Here is a 20454-nt window from a genome sequence, read left to right on the forward strand (position 1 = left end):
CCCAGAGCAGCCGTTTTGGTCTACTTTGTACTTTTTCTCTCAGCCATGGCTTGGCAGGTTATATAAGATTTGTAGTCAGAAACTTGATAGCACTTAGCTTTGGGGCCAGACACTGGTTACTCCCCTGAAATCGTTTTCTCATCTGCCATGAACATTAATCCTACTTTGAGGGGCTTTTGTGAAATTAAATGGCTACAAAAGGAGCCGCTTTCTCTTGTAATTAAACTTACTTGAAATTGAGCCTCTGCTTCACACCAGCCTTAGGTATTAGGAAGGTTATTTTTCCTGGATCTCATTGTCCCCATCTCCAAATCAGGAAGGAGAATGTTTGTCTTGCAGAAGCACATTTTGTAGAATTTTAAATAAGCTACATAAATATTAGGTATTAAGTCAGAAATTCTCTTCAAAAAGCGTTTTGTAAACAGTAAAATATGGCAGCATTTACTCTTTTCCTTCCTTCTTTGTTACTTCTATGTAACATCCCTAAATTTATGGGCCATTCTTTTTAGTATTACTCAAGGTTATTTTATTTTTCTTTAGAATATGGTGAGGCTTTGGATCTACAGGGCCATAAACATAGAGCATTTTTTCCTTAAATAAAACAACATCAAATACCCTAGCTTAATTTGTGTATAACATACAGTGTCAGCTCTTCTTATCCTGAGTTCACAAGAAAATTCAGCGCTAATGATCTAAGGCATCTACCATTATGTAATGAATTAATTCCTGGCCTGTGGATTCAGAATGGTACCAGCTTTACAACATCCTTGGGAGAATTGAAAAAGAATCATTCAATTTACAGTCTGTGGGGCATAATTATCTCTTGGAACCCCAGTTGAGAAAGACTGGCTAAATTTTGTTTTGTTTTTAATGACAGTGGACAGAAGCTTTTTCCTTCAAATCCTTCCTGCGTCCCTGATTTTAATGTGCTTTTGTTGCTCATTGATTTTGATGAGGTAGGATGGAGACAGTCATTATTTCATTTCACACAGATGGAAGTCAAAGCATGGAGATGTCAGGGATTGTCTCTAGAGCCTTCTTGAAATAAGATAATGACAAAGTGAGGAAAGTAACACCCGCTTGGCCCAAGCACTAGACTGCTTCTGTGGGATCAAGATTTCAGACTGTAAAATGGATGTCATGTGTTTTACATGGATATCGTTCCCCAGGAAATCAGAAATGTCTAATGCCATTTAGGACAAAATTGGGATTATATTATCATGGCGGTAGTGTTACTTGAATAAGTAGTTTTGGAATGCAGTATTACGATTTATTTTTTACCTCATTCACTAATATCCAAAAGGCAGCCATTGCTATCGGCAGAGTTCTGACTTGTTCCCTTTAACACATTTGAGGTTTATATGCACACTCTGAGAGAAAATAACTCCAACTTTGTCTCTACTTTTTCTGCTGAGGGTTGAGGTTTACTGCCATGCAGGATCAACTCAGCTTGCCTTAAAATCCTACCATAAACTGGCTTTACCCATATCTTGATTCTCTGTCATACCAAAGCTATGGTATATATACAATGGCCAATTTATTGGTTCCTAAAAATATTTGAACATATCAACCTCTAAATCTTATGCTTATTATTGAAGTGCCTTGTATTCCTCTCAAATCAAGATTCTACATATTCTTCAAGGTCTGTCAACTACCACCAACTTAATAAGATCTTTCCTGACCACTGAGATCATATGCATCACTGCTGTAAACATATATGGGTATTTATTATTCAAACCATTTATTTGGTTTTTAACATATTATCATGCTTTTCTAATTTTTACATTCCTATATTTCCAAACAGACAGTACAGTTTTAAGAGGCATTGCCCTTGTCTAATCTTCTTTGTGTCTGACATGTATTAGCAGGATGTCAGATACAGAGAGTTGACATTGAATAAATATTTGTTTATAGATTCTTCAGAACCATATTTTAACCCGTTGACTTTATCATTAAACAAGTTTCTTCCTAACTATTATATATAAGGAAAAGAAAGAAAGAATGTGCTCTGAAATCAGGTTATTATTTTGAGGATTTTTACTTCCTTTTACCTGTTTATATGTACATGCTTTGGAAGGACCTAAATACAGAGTAAGCTTGGAATCTGGACAGTAATTTCTAATTAAGACTACAACTCTAGGGCTTTGTAAAACCTACCTGTGAGTAACCCAGTACTGTGCCCGTCAAAGAACAAAGAGTCAGTATAGCTACCAAACAAAGAGCCAGTGCCTCTACCATAGTTACTTCCATCACCATCACCCTGTGAGCTGGGAAAAACTGCAGATGGGTTTGCTGTATTTTTTGATGTTTCTTGAAAAATCAGCTTATCCTGTACATATTTCATATATGTACGTTCACATAAGTCATGACTATTTAACATGTTTTTAAAAACCTTATTCTTGTGGATACTATTGAGGATGAGGACAATAAGTAATTAATATAATAAATACATTATATGATATATTGAAGGTAATACAGGCTATAAAATAAAGCAACTAAGGAAACTGAGGCAGAGAAAGGGAACAATTTGCCCAAGGTGAATATGAAAGTGAGGACTGAAGCATGTCTAGAACTCTGGTCCCTTGACTGTCTCTGCCCCAGTCTTTGGGCTATACTGCTTCTCCTGGACCTTGGAGCCATTCTACTTTCTCCGCATGGGTGTACATTTAGTTTTATTAAGTACTACAAAATACTTTTTCAGAGGGGTTCTACCAGTTTGCATTCCCATCAGCAGTATATGAGTGCTCATTTGTTCCACTACCTTGCCAACATGTGTTGTTCAATTTCTAACTTTAAATATTCTGGTGAGTGTGTTGTGATTTCTCACTGTGATATTAATTTGTGTTTCTACAATGACTAACATTGTGGAGCATCTTTTTGTATGTTTTGTGGCTATTTGACTTTTTTCTTTGTCAGTTGTCTGTGCAAGGCTTTTGCCTCCACTGTCTCCCCCAAAAGACAGATAGTAGAATGAAAAATGAATAGATAGTATCAGACCTGTGGTGGATATGAGTTTTGCAAATATCTTCTTCCACTCTGTGGAATGGCCTTTCCTAATAATGTCTTTGGATGAACACACATCTTGAATTAATTAATTCCAATTTACTAATCTTTATTGTTATTACTTTGCCTTGTTTCAGAAATTTTTGCCTATGCCAGGGTTACAAAGATATTTTTCTGTGTTATTTTCCATAAGAATTACTGTTTATCTTTCACATTTAGGTCTCTAATTTATGTGGAGTTGATTTTGTATATGGTGTGAGGTAGGGGGTCAATATATGTTATTATTCCTATAGATAATCACTTGACTCAGTTCTATGAACTGAAAAGATTATTCTTTGCCACTGCATTACAGGGACACAGTTGTTTATAAGTCAGTTGCCTGAATGCAGGTGGATATGTTTCTAGAGTTATTATTCTGCTTCACTGGTCCCTTTGTCCTTGAGCCAATACTTCACTGTCTTAATTTCTGTGGCTTTGTAATAAGTCTTTTAATAAGTAACTGGTATGATTACCTTCAACAGGTAGTCCCTCAACATTTGTTCTTCTAACAGATTGCCTTGCCTATTCTTGGTTCTTTGCACTTTCTTATAAATTCTGAAATCAATTTTTCTATTTCTTAAGAAAAACAAGTTGAAATTTATATTGGGATTTCATTGAATTCATTGATCGACTTGGAAAAAAATAACATCTTTACAATAATGAGTCTTTCAAACCATATTACGATTGTCCATTTATTTATATCATCTTATTGATTACTAATGCTGTGTAATTTTCTGCATAGAAATCTTGTCAACTTATGTTACATTTATTTCTAGATTTTAAAAATATTTTTGATGCTGTTGTACGTGGCCTATTTTTAAATGTTTATTTTCTAATTGTGAGTATATAATACAGCAGATTTTTTGATAGTGACCACATATTCAGCAGCCTTGCTAAATTCTTTTATTCATTTTAATATTCATCATGTCTCCTCACTTTTTACACATTCTATTGATAGTAACTAGTAAAGTTGACTAGTTCTTATCCAAGGACAGACATATCCAGTATGCAGTCAGAAACTGGCCTGAGGAACACACTGACTGTTTAAAATGTCATTCCTTTAAAAAACTTGAGTGAAAATTTCACTTATTAACCTAACTTGAATTGTGGGCTTCATCCCTGAGCAGAAACTGCTTAAGAAAAATAGCTTCTATGGAGATAAAATTATGCTAAATACTACTTGTCAGTACACTTGGTAAGATCAATTGAGATCTCAGACACATACGTCACTTCAATTATATCACCAGGAAGGAACGTCATGCTATGGGATTTTAGCTAGTGGTTAAAGGCATTTTAAAACAGTTTTGCTCCCTCTGAGCTATGTGGCAGAAAATATTTACAATTGGAAGAAGGGGCAAAGAGGTACAAATAGTTCCAATTTACTAATTTTCCTAAATCTCGGAACAATATACTATGTAAAAAATCTGAAAGCTAATGACAGTGATTTTACTAGTTGATTGCTGTCAGAAGAGGACCAAAATAAATCAGTTGTAGCCAAAAGAAGCCAAGTTGCCTACCTGTCTGTAAAGTGTGGTAAAGTACTGAACAGAACACACATTTAAAAAAAAATCTTTGAGAGTAGATGTGATAAATATTTAATCCCTTGATGCCATTAGCTTTTGCTGTATACCAAACCATCGCCAAACTTAGTAGCTTAATCCAGCATCCATTTATTTATTTCACAATACTCTGGGTTGGCAGTTTGGACTGGGTTCAGCTAGGCGGTTCTGCTGCTGTGGGTCGTGCTGGGCTTGCTCATGAGTCTGTAGTCTGCTGCCAGGTCCTGTGGGGAGTGACTGGTCTAAGATCGCTCAGCTGGGTGGCTTGTCTTTGTTCCACGTGATCTCTCATCCTCCACCAGACTAGTTTTGGCTTATTCAAATGGTGGTGGTGACAGGGGACCCAAGATCAGCAAGTGGAAGAGAGCCTGCAAAGCTGCTTCCTGAAGTTTCTTGGGCTTCTTGAGGCTCAGAGTCAATGCACACAGTGTTGCTTCTCCCCTGTTCTGTTGGCCAAGGCGAGTGATGAGGCTAACCAGCGGGGGATAGACTCCTCCTCTTGAGATGCCTAAGAAAGTGGCTTTTTTGGGGTCACCTTGTACACCCTCCATATAACAAACTATAGTACTCTGTGTTGTGTTTTTAAGCCAGACATTAAATACTGGCAGTTTCCAGCTTCTTTAGGTAACTAATAAGAAAAAGTAAGGACTTAAATGACCTCATGTTGGGGTGTTAAAAGCCTTGCTTTAATAATGGAGGAAATCCTGGAGTGAAGACTAAGGGATGAAGTGTAAAAGATAACTAAGAGTGAGAAGGTAATTTGGGAAGCTAGCCAGCAATTGACTCACAGTGGGACCCGGCTTCTAAATCCTGGAAGAAAAGATTTTTCAATTATTGGAAAGGCTGTGTTTTCTAATAGTCTGAATGCCATTGTACTATTGGGTATTAGTATCAGTGCTACCATTACAAGGCTTAAAAGGGTCAAAACAAGACTTTGATGTATCAAACTTAAGAAACTTTTTTTATCCTAAAGTATGTGTAGAAAGCCTTTTCGGAATCACAGATTTAAAAGTGTGACCACGGAGATCCGGTGTGCCCACCGTTTCTTTGTAGATAAAAGCAGATTTTTTTTTTCCTCTAGTTTTTAGGAATGCAAATGAGAACTAGCGTCAGGCACTTAACTTTTCAAGTAAAATTTCTAGTGTGTTAAAATTCTCCAGTGGGGAGCCCTGGGACAAAGAAGAAAATTCATTTGGTTTCCTAGGGTCTGTTATTATACGGGAACAGAAAACAATTTAAAACATTAAAAAGCAACACATTCTCTCTGATTGTTTTAAATAGCACTTAGGAAGGGGAGACTGCCATAGGATCCTTGAAAATGAAACTGGGAAACTTTCATAAAGGGTCAAAGACTTCACAACACAGTACAATGGCTATGTCCAAATAAACGGATTGGAAGTCTCTACAGAGACGTGGGGCAGGGTGGGTGGTAGAGAGAGATTTACATTTTTAAAACCATTGACACACAACCACTGGAGAAGTTGTCTGAATAGAAATCAGACCATGCCACTCCATAGTATAAAGCCCTCCATTGCCTTCCCATTGCGTTGAGGATGAAATCCAATTTCTGCAGTGTAGCCTGCCGGCCCTGTGCAATCTGGGTCCATCTTGATTTCCCAGCTTATGCATACTTCTCTCAGCCTGGCTCCCTGAGCTCCAGAAACACCAAGCTCAGTCCCGCCTCCAAGCCTCTGCCCTGGGCGGTCTGCCGCTCGGCCTGGAAAGGTCTTCTTCAGAATGTCTTGTCATTGACATCCAGGTTCAGGCTTGCACCCCACCCGTTCAGGGCCCTTCCCTGCCACCATATCTAAAACTTCCTCCCCCCCGCCCCCCCGCCATTACCTTGTTTTCTTTATAGCACTCACCACTTCACTTTTTAAAAAATTGCTTGTGTTTTTCTGTCTCCCCTCACCCGAATGTATCAGGGACCTTGTTGTCTTGTACACTATTATGTCTCTCATATGGATCACTGCGCCTGGTATTCAAGAATATTCATGGAGCCAAAGAATGAGTTTATTTTTAAAACAAAAACACAGTTGATATGTAAAGTTCTAGCTTTCTTGTGGATGGTTTACAATGATAAAATGAGGACATTGTATGAAAATCTCAAACAACAAGTCTCTTTTCTCCTCTGTGTGTTACATCATGTTGACATCAGCCATCACATGGCGACTTTAACATGTGGTGATTACAGCAAGTGTTTGACTCCAGAAGGGGGTTGGCGGACAAAACCAAACTACCAGTCGGTAAAAGTTTTCTGTTTTATCTACTGTCCCCTGAAATGTATGTGAAAAATATTCAAACTGCAGAATATCTAGGGCAGTGGACCTCCAATGATTGGTATGACCTAGGAAAAAATTCTAGGACTCCTGTGTCTGTTTATTTTTATCTCATTTTAAAAATTTCTAATTTTGTGTATTTGGCAATATATTTAGTTCATTAGTAGTATAATAGTAATATATTATATATATATATATATTTAACATGCGCCATATTTGTATATGGCCTGTATACACCATATTTATGTATGGGATGTATCCACCACTACATACAAAGTTTGAAAATGACGAAGATTTATGCTATGAAAGTATTGACTCTAAAGACAATTGCTGTGGAGGAAGTGAGCACACTTTCTAAAAGCATAACTTTTGAAAAATGTTTTACAAGGTAATGTGATAACACATCATGATTAAATCTAAGATTAAAAAATATTAAACATAATAGAAGCAAAGCCCCATCTATTCAGTTTGTGATGGAAACACAGTTGAGCATACCGCAAAAGGTAGAGAAATCCCTAAAATGTAGACTTGTTAATTTGGGACTTGATCCCCTCCAAATAATAGTTAGGGGTCACTCCCCTCCCCCCACACCCCCATTGTCCTTGCACTTCTGCCTGCCAGCGCCAGCCCCAGCCTGTGCTTGGTCTTATGCATGTTAGTACCTGGGTACCCCTGTACTTAAAAATATAAGAATCTGTGTTTCAGAAAGCCTTTCGGATGATGCCTAAATCCAGCCGAGGAGTTTGGTTGATGTTATTATTTGGCATTTCCTTTTCTTTTAGTCATGTGGGCCAAATAAGATTACAATCGGTATCTGGGAAGTTTGGTATTTAGAAAGTTACTACATCTCATTTGCTACTAGGCTTTTAATGACTTTAAACTCCTTTTTTGATATCTGCACTGTGTATTTTGTTTGAGTATTTTATAGAGGTATAACGAAGACGACAGTATTTTTTTTTTAATATTTATTTATTTATTTTTTGGCTGCGTTGGGTCTTCGTTGCTGCGCGTCGGCTTTCTCTAGTCTCAGCAAGCAGGGGCTACTCTTTGTTGCGGTGCGCAGGCTTCTCATTGTGGTGGCTTCTCTTTGTTGCCGAGCACAGGCTCTAGGCTCGTGGGCTTCAGTAGTTGTGGCACGAGGGCTCAGTAGTGGCTTACGGGATGTAGAGTGCAGGCTCAGTAGTTGTGGCGCACGGGCTTAGTTGCTCTGCAGCATGTGGGATCTTCCTGGACCAGAGCTCAAACCCGTGTCCCCTGCATTGGCAGGCAGATTCTTAACCACTGCGCCACCAGGGAAGTCCCCAAGATAACAGTATTTTACAAAGCCTTTTTCCGGAGGTCTTGAATATATTTTCTGAAAGAGTGACTATGGGAAAAATAGATTTGTTTTCATTCCTAGACTGACACATCTTGGTATGGGAAATGCCTAGTGCTTTTATTGCTGCAGGAAATTTTCATACTTTATTATCAAATCACTTTATAACTTTCAAAAGCCACTGCTTTTGAAAAATAACTATCGTGTGTCTTCATTTCTTCTTTCAATATGGCCATGTTGCCCTTAGCAACTTTATAATAAAGTACACTCTGGCTGGCATCTTTCCACCTGGGTAACTCTCCTATATATCTCTGTGAATTCATCATCGAATGCATTCCTACCTACTCCCAATTAGCCAACATGTATTTTTGCTAAAATTTAGATGAAAGAGAAAAGAACTCCATGAAAAAAGAACTAGATAATAATATACAAAATCAGTGTGCCTCAAGGTGGTATAAACATGTGTTTGCATGTTATTAATTCAATTACTAATATGTGAGAATTTTAAAAATCTATTTTTGGTTAATCATTTCTAAGCACACCTATAAACTCTTTGACTCTAAGATATGCAAGTACATAATAATGGGTTACTAAGTTAAAGATTGACTTTTGGGAGAATTTTTGACTCATGGGATAAACTTTCATTTGTGAATTATTTATCAATCTAGGACGACAGCTCTCAAATACTTTTATTCAGTGAGATCATCTCATCCTTACTTCCTTTACCTAACTTTTAAGGTTTTCTTCCCCCTTCATTTGGGCCAATCCTTAGACTATTTCTCTGCCAATTAAAAAAGATGACTTTTGTTTATTGTGCTCATTTTAGAATTAATCGTGACCTCACCTAAGCTAGATATCTCCATTATAGTAAGTCAGAGATGATAGAAGCAGAATGCTGTACAAGAAAGAAAATTGGTTTGGGTCCTAAACCTCTCCTGAGACTAACCAGATGTGTGTCCTGAGGTTATTAATTTCATTATGTCCTTTTACTTCATTGTCTGTTACATGAGGGGGTTGCCCAAGATGATCTGTAATTTTTCTGCTTTTTATCAATCTTTGGTTTCATTCATGGAGAAGGGTAGATGCGAAGAAGGCACTAACGATAAAGAGTACAATATAACTAAGAAAATAAATATGCCGGGTGAGAGAGGAGGAGAATGTATATTGAATATCTATGATCGATATTTGTTCTCTCTACCCTTTCTTTAGGTTGTGTTTCTGTTTGGTTAATAACCATTTATTTGGTTTCTCCACATAGAACTTTACTATGTATGGTGTTCATAGGTTTTCACAGAGATATGGGATAAGTCATGGGGACAACACTGGGGAAATGAAGAGAAGATGCTTTAATTCCACATTCCCCAGCCATTCATGATGACCTCTCACAATTCTACTGTCTGTTGCTGACAGTGAAGTGAAAGAACATTCCTTGCAACCGAATATTTCTATCCTGGGACTGTTCCCTCAGAGAAGAGCTAAGCTCCCATCATAAGGAATGGGAATTACATCTATTCACTGACAGACATCAGTGCAGTCTCTGCCCTGTTTAACAGATTCATCCTTTTAATTGGTGACAATGTTTATGTCATCTAAGTCTGTGAACTGACCTTCCCATAAGGCAAGCCAACTTCAGTTCTAGCTTAGGACAAAAAGGGAACTGTGGGAGCCATCCATAGTGTTTTGACTTCCATACCCAGAAATTCAAATCTAAAACTGCACTGGAAACACCGAAAATTGATGGATTTAGAAAATAATATACTAGAAACAGGCCTTGAAAAGTCCCATTTTTTTTTAATTAAAACTTTTTCTTCAACACTAATGAACTGTTCTAGGACATTGTTTCCCACCTTTGGCACTGTTGACATTTTGGTCCAGATAATTCTTTGCTGTGGAGGGTGGTGTTGTATACTGTAGGATATTTAACAGCATCCCTGGGCTCTACCCCTTAGATGCCATTAGCACTCCCCTTGCATCGTGACAACCAAACATGTCTCCAGACATTGCTAGTTGTCCGCTGGGGAAGGGGCAAAATCATTTTCAGTTGAGAGCCACTGGTCTAGAGCTTTGATCACTCTGAAGATGGAATTATAGATGTAACACCTGTGAATAGGCAAAATCAGTTTCTGTTGAGCTATAGTAATGAAGTATTTAAAAACTATTATATACTATTATTAAAAGACCCTTTGCTTTAAAAATGATCTTAAGGAAAAAAGTAATCATTGGTAAAGGGAGTGGTAAATTCTCCACAAAATGAATTTTAAAAATTACTTTTCATAGTAAATAAGTAAAATAATTGTCATGTATTGCCAGATTTCTACTCTGTATTGATGTAAATAAAACAAATTAAGTGGACATAAGAATAATTAAAACCTTATTACTCATAATGTATTTTAAAAGCAAAATGTAGTTTAAACAAAATGCATTTAAAAATATACTCTTTCGTTTTTTAAGATAATAAAAAAGAAAATCAGGAGTAATGAATTCAGGAATGATGGTTTCACATCCATTTAGAAATGCCCAGAGATTAAAGCAATATAATCTGTGTTCTGCTTTTTGGGTAAGAGTGACTGGGTTACATATCTGTCTATACTTTGCAAGATTGATCAGTTTCTCACTTTTAAAATGTGTTTTAGGAAGAATGGAACAAATAACAGAGTTTTAAAGTGTATTTTAGGAAGAATGGAACAAATAACAGAGTCCAACAGCATGTTGAATAGACTTGTATTTTAACTTCCATTGCAAGTTTCCACTAGTGTTGTATAAAACTGGATAGAAGTTATCACACGCAATAATCACTTAAAGACATTAGATGCTTCTTCTAAAGCTATCCTACTTTTCAAATCAGAATTATATTTCTGTTTGTAAGGGAAAAAATAGGTAGACAGAGAGATGAGAGGTTTTTTTTCCCCCTATCTGTTCATTTCTCATGGCATACTTCATTTTTATTTCCTGAAGGAGAAAGAAACGATCAAAGTTAATAATGTCATTTTGCCATTTCTGAAAGTAACTAATATTTATGGGTGCCTCAAAGGTAAAGTTATTTGAAATCTTACAGGGATTCTACCAATAGTAATTTGAAAAGTGAATTATAGAAAACTCAGACCATTGGCTTTTCTCTCTTTGTATCAGAACTAAACATACGAAGAGTCTTTAACGTATCCATATTGATAGGCATTGCTTTACTCTTCAGTTATTCTAATAATCCAGTTGATTTCACCAAAGAGTTATCATGTACTTACAGTCACCTGCTGTCTTCAAACTAAGTCCTAGCCTAAGCCAAAAATGAGATGATTGACTTATTTTTATGTATTTATACATAATATCTCATAAACCCCCTCTGGGTTTTTCTTTTTCTCCCAATTTATTGTCATGAAAACATGTTTAGGGCAAAATAGAGTTCTGACATGATGTGCTGTTATGGGAAAGAGTATAATTTAAGGAGTTTTCAGTTTATTTCATAAAAGTAATTCCTTATATTCTTTAGATTCCTTGTAGTCTTTAGATTCAGAGGTATATTGGATGTGTTTAATTTAATGACATTCTTCTATTGCCCTTTTTTAATCTCAGCACTGTTTTCCATAGTCGAGGCTTTCGGTGCTGCATGTCTTTAAGAATGTACTGTCCATATTCCTCATTGATATTAATTAATTGAATGTGGCCATTTCATAAGCATTATACACATAATGTCATATGGATGTGTAGAGGTATCCTTGCCTTTCCCGTCTATGAAATGTGGTGTTTCTTTGCTGTCAAAGTTCCCATTTCTATTATATCCCAAACAGGGACTTTTCATAGTGGGGAATACATCTCTTCTGGCTGTGATAATGAAATACCCATCTTTTTCCTTTTAATTACAATGTTTCTGTTTGGACATTTTCCGGTTACACACTTGACCACTCATTGATCTCCCACATTTTATGAAGTAGTTTGAAACAATGAAATGATTGTTTTTGGCAGTGTGAGGGTCAGGGATGGGGAAGTAAGTGACCCAGAGCTTAAGTGGGTTTCCTCACCTAACCCAGTGAACCCTTAGAGTCTAATTATTTGGAAGCCAAGGACTACATGGACTCAGGATTCCCACCTGATTGTTTCAGTTTACAACCCGGAAAACGTAGGCTTTGTTTATAGCTGTGCTCTTCAGTGCTGTTGAAAAATGAAGCTATGGTCTCTGCTGTCCAGTGGGGCACCCACTATCCTCATGGGGCTATTTAAACTTAAACTTAAATACAGGACAATGTTTACTTCCCCAGTTATACTAGCTATGTTTACAGTGGTCAGTTATTAGTGCAGATAAAGAATCTTTCTATCCTGCAGAAAGTTTGATTGGATAGTGCCGGAGGATTCTTGTCCTAGACCATGATAAACTGTTTAGGGGACTATCTTCTCTTGGAAAATTCTTGTGAATAAGTGAAATGTTGAAAGTTGATTTGTGTTTTCTCTTTTCTTTTTGTGTCCTTGTAACTGTGTGCTGAAGGCACAGGAAACTCACAGGGCGCCATCAGAAGTCTCTACCGGGCTTGCTATAAACTACAGGCCACAGCAGCCCTGCTTGTGTCTCTTTTACAAATCAGTTTCCTGGTAGCACATCCTCCCTACAATTTTTTTTTTCTTTCTCTTAAACAGTTGGAAATCTGTTCTAGCTGATTTATAGAGGCCTGATTGGTTTGGGAGTTTGATAAAAAGAAGTCACAGCATTTAGGGATTTCCTCCTTACCACACCATCTCCCCAACTTAATGGGTATATGCTCAGGTTAAATATCATTACCAGGGGCTTCCCTGGTGGCGCAGTGGTTGAGAGTCCACCTGCCGATGCAGGGGACACGGATTCGTGCCCCGGTCCGGGAAGATCCCACATGCCGCGGAGCGGCTGGGCCCGTGAGCCATGGCCGCTGAGCCTGCGCGTCCGGAGCCTGTGCTCGGCAACGGGAGAGGCCGCAACAGTGAGAGGCCGCGTACCGCAAAAAAAAAAAAAAAAAAAAAAGAAAAGAAAGAAAGAAACATATATATCATTACCATATTGTTGCTTCTAAGATGTCTAGAATTGAAAGTATAGGGTTATTTTAAGACAGAAAGAAGCAAGATGTATAGGGATAAATGATATCTAGTGAAAGCAGTATTTTTTTAATGTACTTACGGAGATTTTTTGGAAAAAAACTTAGTTCTTTCCCTTTCTCTCCCTCTTCTCAGAATAATGATTTGATTCTTTACCTTTCTCCTAGACTGACCAATTAATTTTTAAAAATAACTTTTAAGATTACAAACTCGTGGATTTTAATGTGATGTGTTCCATTTCATTGCAGTTGTTATTCTTTTTGCCACTCAGATTTTCCTACATTTGACTGATGTAGGAGCCAAGCCTCGTCACCTTGGCTCGTCTTTTTGGATATAACCTGGTAGTTCCTGAAAGCCTCCTTGCTTCCTGGTATGGCAAGATGTTCCATGCTCGTTTTGCACATTTCCTGCAAAAAACCTACAGTCACTCATTTCTCTAAGGGACTTGTAGGATATCTTTTTAAAAAGAAAAGCCTTTTTTTTTTTTTTTCCTCTTATGTTAACATAATCTACAGAAACACCAACAATACAGAAAGCTGAAAACAATCCTTAAACATTCATATCAGTTTGAATATAAATATACTTATTATAGAAAAGGGTTCCAATGTTAAATTGAAGATAAAGAGTTAGGTGTCAGCTAATCAGATCACTTGAAGCAGTGATATAAGACTCAGGGCAAGTGTATTTTTCTTGTTTCATTTCAAATGAGATTGCACACACTGGCCCTCTGAGCTGTTAGTTTCTCTAACCACACATGTACATAAATAGAAAAGTAGATATTGAGCTGATTGGAAATCAACAAAACTATTGTTAACATCTTTGTGCTGTGAGCAATAAGAAATCAGAGAGTTTTAAATATTATTTTTAGCTCATCTAGATGGTTGTTTTATCTGCCAGTCCCAGTTAATAAAAGACACAAAGGGCAAGGTATATAAAAATCACGGAGTTAACCCCTGCTGAGGGCTATTGCACAAATGCAGAATAATTTATGATGTAAGCTAAACCATGGTACTTTTAGTATCTCCAAACCCCCTTTCTTGCCCTTTTCATTGCAGCGTGCTTGGCTACCCTTTCTTTAGGGTAGGGAACTACTTATAACATTGTAGTTTGGAAACTACAGGAAACTACTTATAACATTCATTCATCCTCATTCTTTTCTTTTTCCTTTTTTTAAAAAAAACATTCGTTATTTACTTATTTGGCTGCACCGGGTCTTAGTTGCGGCACGCGGGATCTTCATCGCGGAGTGCGGGATCTTTAGTTGTGGCATGTGGGATGTTTTTTTTCTTTAGTTGCAGCATGTGGGATGTTTTTTTTCTTTAGTTGCAGCATGTGGGCTCTTTTACTTGCGGCATGCAGGCTCTTCGTTGTGGGATCTAGTTCCCTGACCAGGGATCGAACCCGGGCCCCCTGCATTGGGAGTGCAGAGTCTTAACTGCTGGACCACATTATTTTCACTGAAAATGTTTTCTTAAAAATCTACTGCCCATTTTTGTTCCAAAATTCAAATTCCACCTTACTAATACACAAGCCAGCATTTTCCTTTTGGCAAAGTTTCTATGTAATAAACAAGATACAGAGTGGAGATTGGCCAGAATGAACATCTAGAATTGGTTTTATCTTTACACCTCTGATCTCCTTTTGTCATATCTCGGCCAAGGGCATAGCCCATTTAAGTAAAAATAGGTATGTTCACATCTGCGTTCATTTCTAGATCCTATCACTGTTTAAAGTCAGAGGTAACATTTGTAGGTTCATTTGAAAGAACTTAGTCTTCTTATGGCGCTCCAGTTGAGAAGGGGGAGAGCCAAGTCACCTCTTTCCTGAGAGAGCATTTCATACATCTCCATCTCTGTGATTGCATCGAGTCATTATGTAGCAGTTGGCTCTGATACGCTTGCACAGACACAAATTGAGTCTGACAGGACTGATGTCTCCTGGACTTTGCTGTCATTTGAAATGCTGGCACGAGGGTGGGAGCAGTGAAAGGGGGAGAGGGAGAGAGCTGATTCCTTTAGCACTTCTTCTATAAAGTTTGGAGAATTTTAACATTTGATAGCTGTGAACTGCTTGATAAGTTGTTTTCCAGATGAGATAGATAACAATAGCTGATTTGGAGCAGCTGGCTAGCTTTTGGTTTCAAGTACATGCATTTCAACGTACAATTTGCTTCTTCATGCCACCTACAAATCTGTTCAAAAGGAAAAAAAGGCTATCTAGTGGAATGGTAATTAGAACGGTCATACCCCCTCCTTTTAGTTTTATCTTTCCTGTGTTCACACCATTCATTCATAGTAATGAAAAAGATAATATCTTTTTTTTTTTTTTTTTTTTTTTTTTTTTTTGCGGTACACAAGGCCTCTCACTGCTGTGGCCTCTCCCGTTGTGGAGCACAGGCTCCGGACGCGCAGGCTCAGCGGCCATGGCTCACGGGCCCAGCTGCTCCGCGGCATGTGGGATCTTCCCAGACCGGGGCACGAACCCGTGTCCCCTGCATCGGCAGGCGGACCCTCAACCACTGCACCACCAGGGAAGCCCAGATAATATCTTTTTAAAAAAATTTTTATTCTCATGCTCAAGCTTAGTTTCAAAAAAGACACACTATAGTATCTGCATTAACAATAATTTTTAAACTGCAAGTTATTTTAAGTTTTTAGGTTATTTCTGGATGTCTCTAGTATTTTGTGTCAAGAATTTTATGTGTTTCAGATATTCCTAGATGCAAAACTTAAAGATATACTGTTTCATTGGCAAACAAATTCTGATTGTCATTCTCAAGTTCTTCTCACAGTGACAGAGAAAGCAGTAACATTAAATATGCCCTTTCTTTCTCTCTTTATTAAGAGCCTATTCTGTACAAAATGTTGTGCTAGATTTATTGAAGGTTCTGTAGGAACTATCATTTATCACCCCAAGAGCCATACTTCAAATTGCTTGGAGCCAGTCAGTCATCACTTCCATTCTTTTCCATTCCCACCAGGACCACCATCACTCTTATGGTCTGTGTTACTTCTTACCTGTGACTCTTGATAATAGTGTTCTGTAAATCATCCCACATTCAGCTGTCAGTTAATCTTTTCAAAGCTTCATTCTATATTGTTCTTCTGCTCCAAAACATTAAATAGCTCCCTTTGTGGTTTGCTGAAAAAAAGGCTGGTTGACTTAGGGAGGCATCCAAGGCTCTCCATGAGCTATTATTTTTTAAGCCTGAGCCATTTTCTTTTTTTTAATATACTGCAATTTTATTTCAATCGCACAAACGAAGTTAGCATGTAGGAAATTTAAATGAAACAGTACGGTAAAAATAGCAGAGAGCCAAAAACGCTAATAAGGAAGTACACCTAAAGCATGAGACATTTTCTTTTGCCTCATCTTCTTGTGGTTTCTTAATGGATCCGTCACACCAACCCAGTAGTCTCATTGTGGACCCTGGACCATCTCCATCGGCATCACTCAGAAACTTGTTAGAAATGCAAGTTCTTGGACCCCCAGCACAGACCTCCTGAATCACAAACTCTGGTGGATGGGTGCCCAGTTACAAGCCTTCCTGGTGGTTCTGATGCATATAGATATTTGGGAAGCCCTGCTTCAGGCCAACCAGGCAACTCACCTTTGCCAAAGCTCCCGTTTCACTGCCCTGCCTTTGTATAGAATTCCTGGAATGCCTTTCCTTTCTTTTTGTAAAATTCTGCCTGTACTCTAAGGCCCAGTTGGAGACGCCGCTTTTTCCATGATGTCATTCCTAATCCTGAATTTCATGGCATTATTTGGCTTTCCTTCCTGGCACTAATCACGTATTAACTTGTCCTAGTCATCCAATGTGCCTGTATTATTTTCCCTCCCAAACTGGAAAGTCACAGAGGACGGACTCGGACTCATTTTTGTATCTTGCGACACTAAGTGCTGTGTAGCAACTCTGATGTCTTGCACGCAGTAGGCTCTCCGAAAACAGGCTGTGGCTTATTGATTTTACATAGAAAGTTGAGAAACCTAAGCCATTGCCCAGGAGGCATATAAAAATCCTGTAAGTCAAAGTGGCTTTTGCTAGCTATTGTTTTGACTTATTGAAGCCAAACTAGACTCAAATGTGATGCGTCTTCAGGGAAGAAGCCAAATGTGCTGGTGTAAAAAATTCTAACCTCTACTGTTTAGCTGGAGAAGTTGAATTAGCAGATTTCACCTGGTGCCAGGAAAGCAACTTCCATTATTCTGCCAATAATAGACTTTTATCCTGCATGGTGGAACTTCTCTTAAATCTTGCTTGTAGCATTGATGGACTTTCTTCCATCCAAGTAGTCATGTAATATTTCATAAGAAGTGACAGGTTCTTCTCATAGAACGTTGCCCAAAAGGTGGCATGAGCAGAGAGTGAAATTCTCTAGAGGGGTTGGCTTCAGGGTGGCCTGAGCATGGGAGCAAGGTCAGCCTGGGGAGTCCCATTTCACAAACCAGGTTGTGTGCTTCCTCATCCAGAGGTGTCATGGTTCCCATTTATGGTGTATCAACAGTGTTTTGCATCTCTCGTGGTGGTTGTGATGGAACAAGGGGAGAAGAATGAGAGTCTAAGTGTCTTTGTGTTTTCTTCCCTTTCTTTTCTTTACCTCTCCCTCTACAGGCTCTGAAGGTGTTCCAGCTGAAATTTCAGATCGGTCCGGCTCGCTGCGGCTTCTGCGGCAGTGATTCCAAGCTGCCAGTGTGTGCTGGTGCCGAGCTGCAGGATGGTGCACGTAGCCAGGCCGCTGCTGCTGTTCCTTGCCTTCTTCCTCCACGCGGATGCTGAGAGTAAGCCATTCTCCCATTCTCTAGGGGGCTATAATGAGTGGTTTTGTTTGCAGTTGTCACCACGCTCAGGGCCTCTGAATATGTTTCCTTTGGAAGTAAATCCTGAGACCCTGTGGGATCCTCCTTGGCTACCAGCCAGCCTTTCAAAGAGATTATTGACATGGCTTGCTTACCATTTCCTCTCTGTCTTAATGCCCTTTTTCTTGTGCATCTAACCGCTCCTAATGTTTTGCCTTTCTTTTTTTCTTTCTTTTTTTTGATACTCTTACCAGCCCAGTAGCAAAAGGTATTATGAGACCAATGATACAACGCAAACTGGGATTAACCAGTTGGTGGTGCCAATAAGTAAATATTGCTCAGACCCATTAGAAATTTCTTTAGTTTTGTGGCTATTTCTGTGTTTAGAAAAATGTGCAATGTCACATTGAGCCCAATTAAACTTCCAAGCCCTTGTAGCTGTCACAGCAGCTGTTCTAATGTACCGTTTCCGACAGCTGTCGTGGAGTACAGTATTCAAAGAAATCAAGCAGAACTGACAACTTTGTGGCTGGATGAAGGGTGTGGAAGTGTGAGGAGAATTCTGTGGAGTACAGACCCCAAAGTTTGGATTATTGGACTCAATTTGTGAAACTGAGATTGTGGTCAATTAGCTTGCCAATTAATGAGAAGATCCCATCTCCTTTGTAATTAGGAAATCATTAGGCCTACCTTGTTTACATACGTTTCTTTTCCCATCTGTCCTTTGGATTTTTTGGAAGAGGCAGTACTGGAAAAAGGCATGTCTCTGGCTTGTAGTTACCAACACGTCTGGTCCCGAGTAATGGTTTAACTCATATGAGAGTCAGCCATTCTCTTCGGGAGTCCCCTTGGTACTATTAAAATGTGTAACGTCTGCAGTCATTACCTTTTCCCTCCACTGACTATTTCAGTGAGATTAAATTTGATTCATGTTAAAGATGTTTCGAAGACAAGGATCCTGTGTCATGTTGGCCCTTACCTGTTAATTGCATTTCAACAAGAATTTCCTCAATGGCAGCCCATTTCTTTGTTTAAATAGGGCTCTATTTTTTAAAGAGAGCTTTCCAGGAGTGAAAGGAATACTGTTAATAATAGGATACATATGGAACATGCATGTTTTAAGCACAACATTTTCTGGTTAATAATGTATATAGTCTCCTAATTAGCACTTGGGAGTGTGGGTTTAAGGTGAAGCCAAGGAATTTCGAGTACAATGCCAGCAAATAATTAACTGGGAAAAGACCCAAATGAAAGATGCTTGTGTTAAAAGCCGTTTATGTCAAAATGTATTTTAAAGTTGAAATCTAAATTGAGTGTTTTAAAGAAATCAGGCATATGGCTTTATTTTTCAGTTTTGGCTAGAGTGAAAAAGTAAGTTGTTTTACAATTGTTAGCTTTCGGCAAAAGGCCGTGGGACCTGACTTTAATATCAGATCTCAGTTAGGGATTTTCTTAAAGTTATTAGATCTAATTATCATATATTCATGAAGTTATCCTTCCAGATGAGTAAGCATATTCTCTTACTGAGAAGCTTTGCTTTTGCTTAATTCTCTGGTGGAAAGTGGCAGACAGATATCAAGCATTGAGGAACAAGTACTTTTAAACTTTTAAATTATGTGTACTTTTTTTAAAAAAATTAATTAATTATTTTTATTTATTTTTGGCTGCTTTGGGTCTTCATTGCTGCGCGCGGGCTTTCTCTAGTTGCTGCGAGCGGGGGCTACTCTTCGTTGCGGTGCGCGGGCTTCTTGTTGCGGTGGCTTCTCTTGTTGCAGAGCGTGGGCTCTAGATGTGTGGGCTTCAGTAGTTACGGTGCGAAGGCTCAGTAGTTGTGGCGCGTGGGCTTAGTTGCTCTGTGGCATGTGGGATCTTCCCGGATCAGGGCTGGAACCCATGTCCCCTGCAGTGTCAGGTGGATTCTTAACCACTGTGCCACCAGGGAAGCCCTAAAATTTAAAATTATGGTTTAAAAACAATCTAGACTATAAATGATCATCACCTGCTCCTCCTCTTGCTCGTCCCCTTCTCTTTCTCTTCTACTCTTTCATCCATTTCTTATCCAATAGAGTCTTAAGCAAGAAATAACAAAGGCCTGAGTGAATTAGCGATTGTTAGTTAAATTAAGATATTTACCGTGTTATATATTTACATGATAGCAGTTTTCAACCTCAAGATGTAACCTGGAAAAGAATCCCTTCTCTCTCACTTTTCCCTTTGCAGCTACAAAGAGGGAGAGGCTTCTTCTTTGCCAAATTAATTTTGTTTGGTTTTGCCCTATCTCCTCAACCTTACTTCAGGATATTTTCCCTTTAACAGATTCATTTGGCATTGCTGAATAGCATATGTAACCTGAGCATTCCTGGGGAAAGAGGAAAAATTAGCCATATTTTTTAAGGTACATTTTAAA

The 20454-nt window shown here is 38.4% G+C and overlaps 1 protein-coding gene across 24 annotated transcripts in view; it reads left to right on the forward strand.

Annotated features, from left to right (window-relative positions):
- Positions 1–20454, forward strand: part of PTPRD (protein tyrosine phosphatase receptor type D) — a 2143853-nt gene that overhangs the window by 1703947 nt on the left and 419452 nt on the right. For all 24 annotated transcript variants that reach the window (XM_049711289.1, XM_049711292.1, XM_049711307.1 and 21 more), the window contains one exon: positions 17863–18029. In XM_049711289.1, the coding sequence (XP_049567246.1) occupies positions 17966–18029 (64 nt within the window). In that variant the 5' untranslated portion in view covers positions 17863–17965. The remainder of the gene's footprint in view (positions 1–17862; positions 18030–20454) is intronic.

This window comes from Orcinus orca, chromosome 6 (genome assembly GCF_937001465.1).
Source record: "Orcinus orca chromosome 6, mOrcOrc1.1, whole genome shotgun sequence".
Taxonomy (NCBI): Eukaryota; Metazoa; Chordata; class Mammalia; order Artiodactyla; family Delphinidae; genus Orcinus; species Orcinus orca.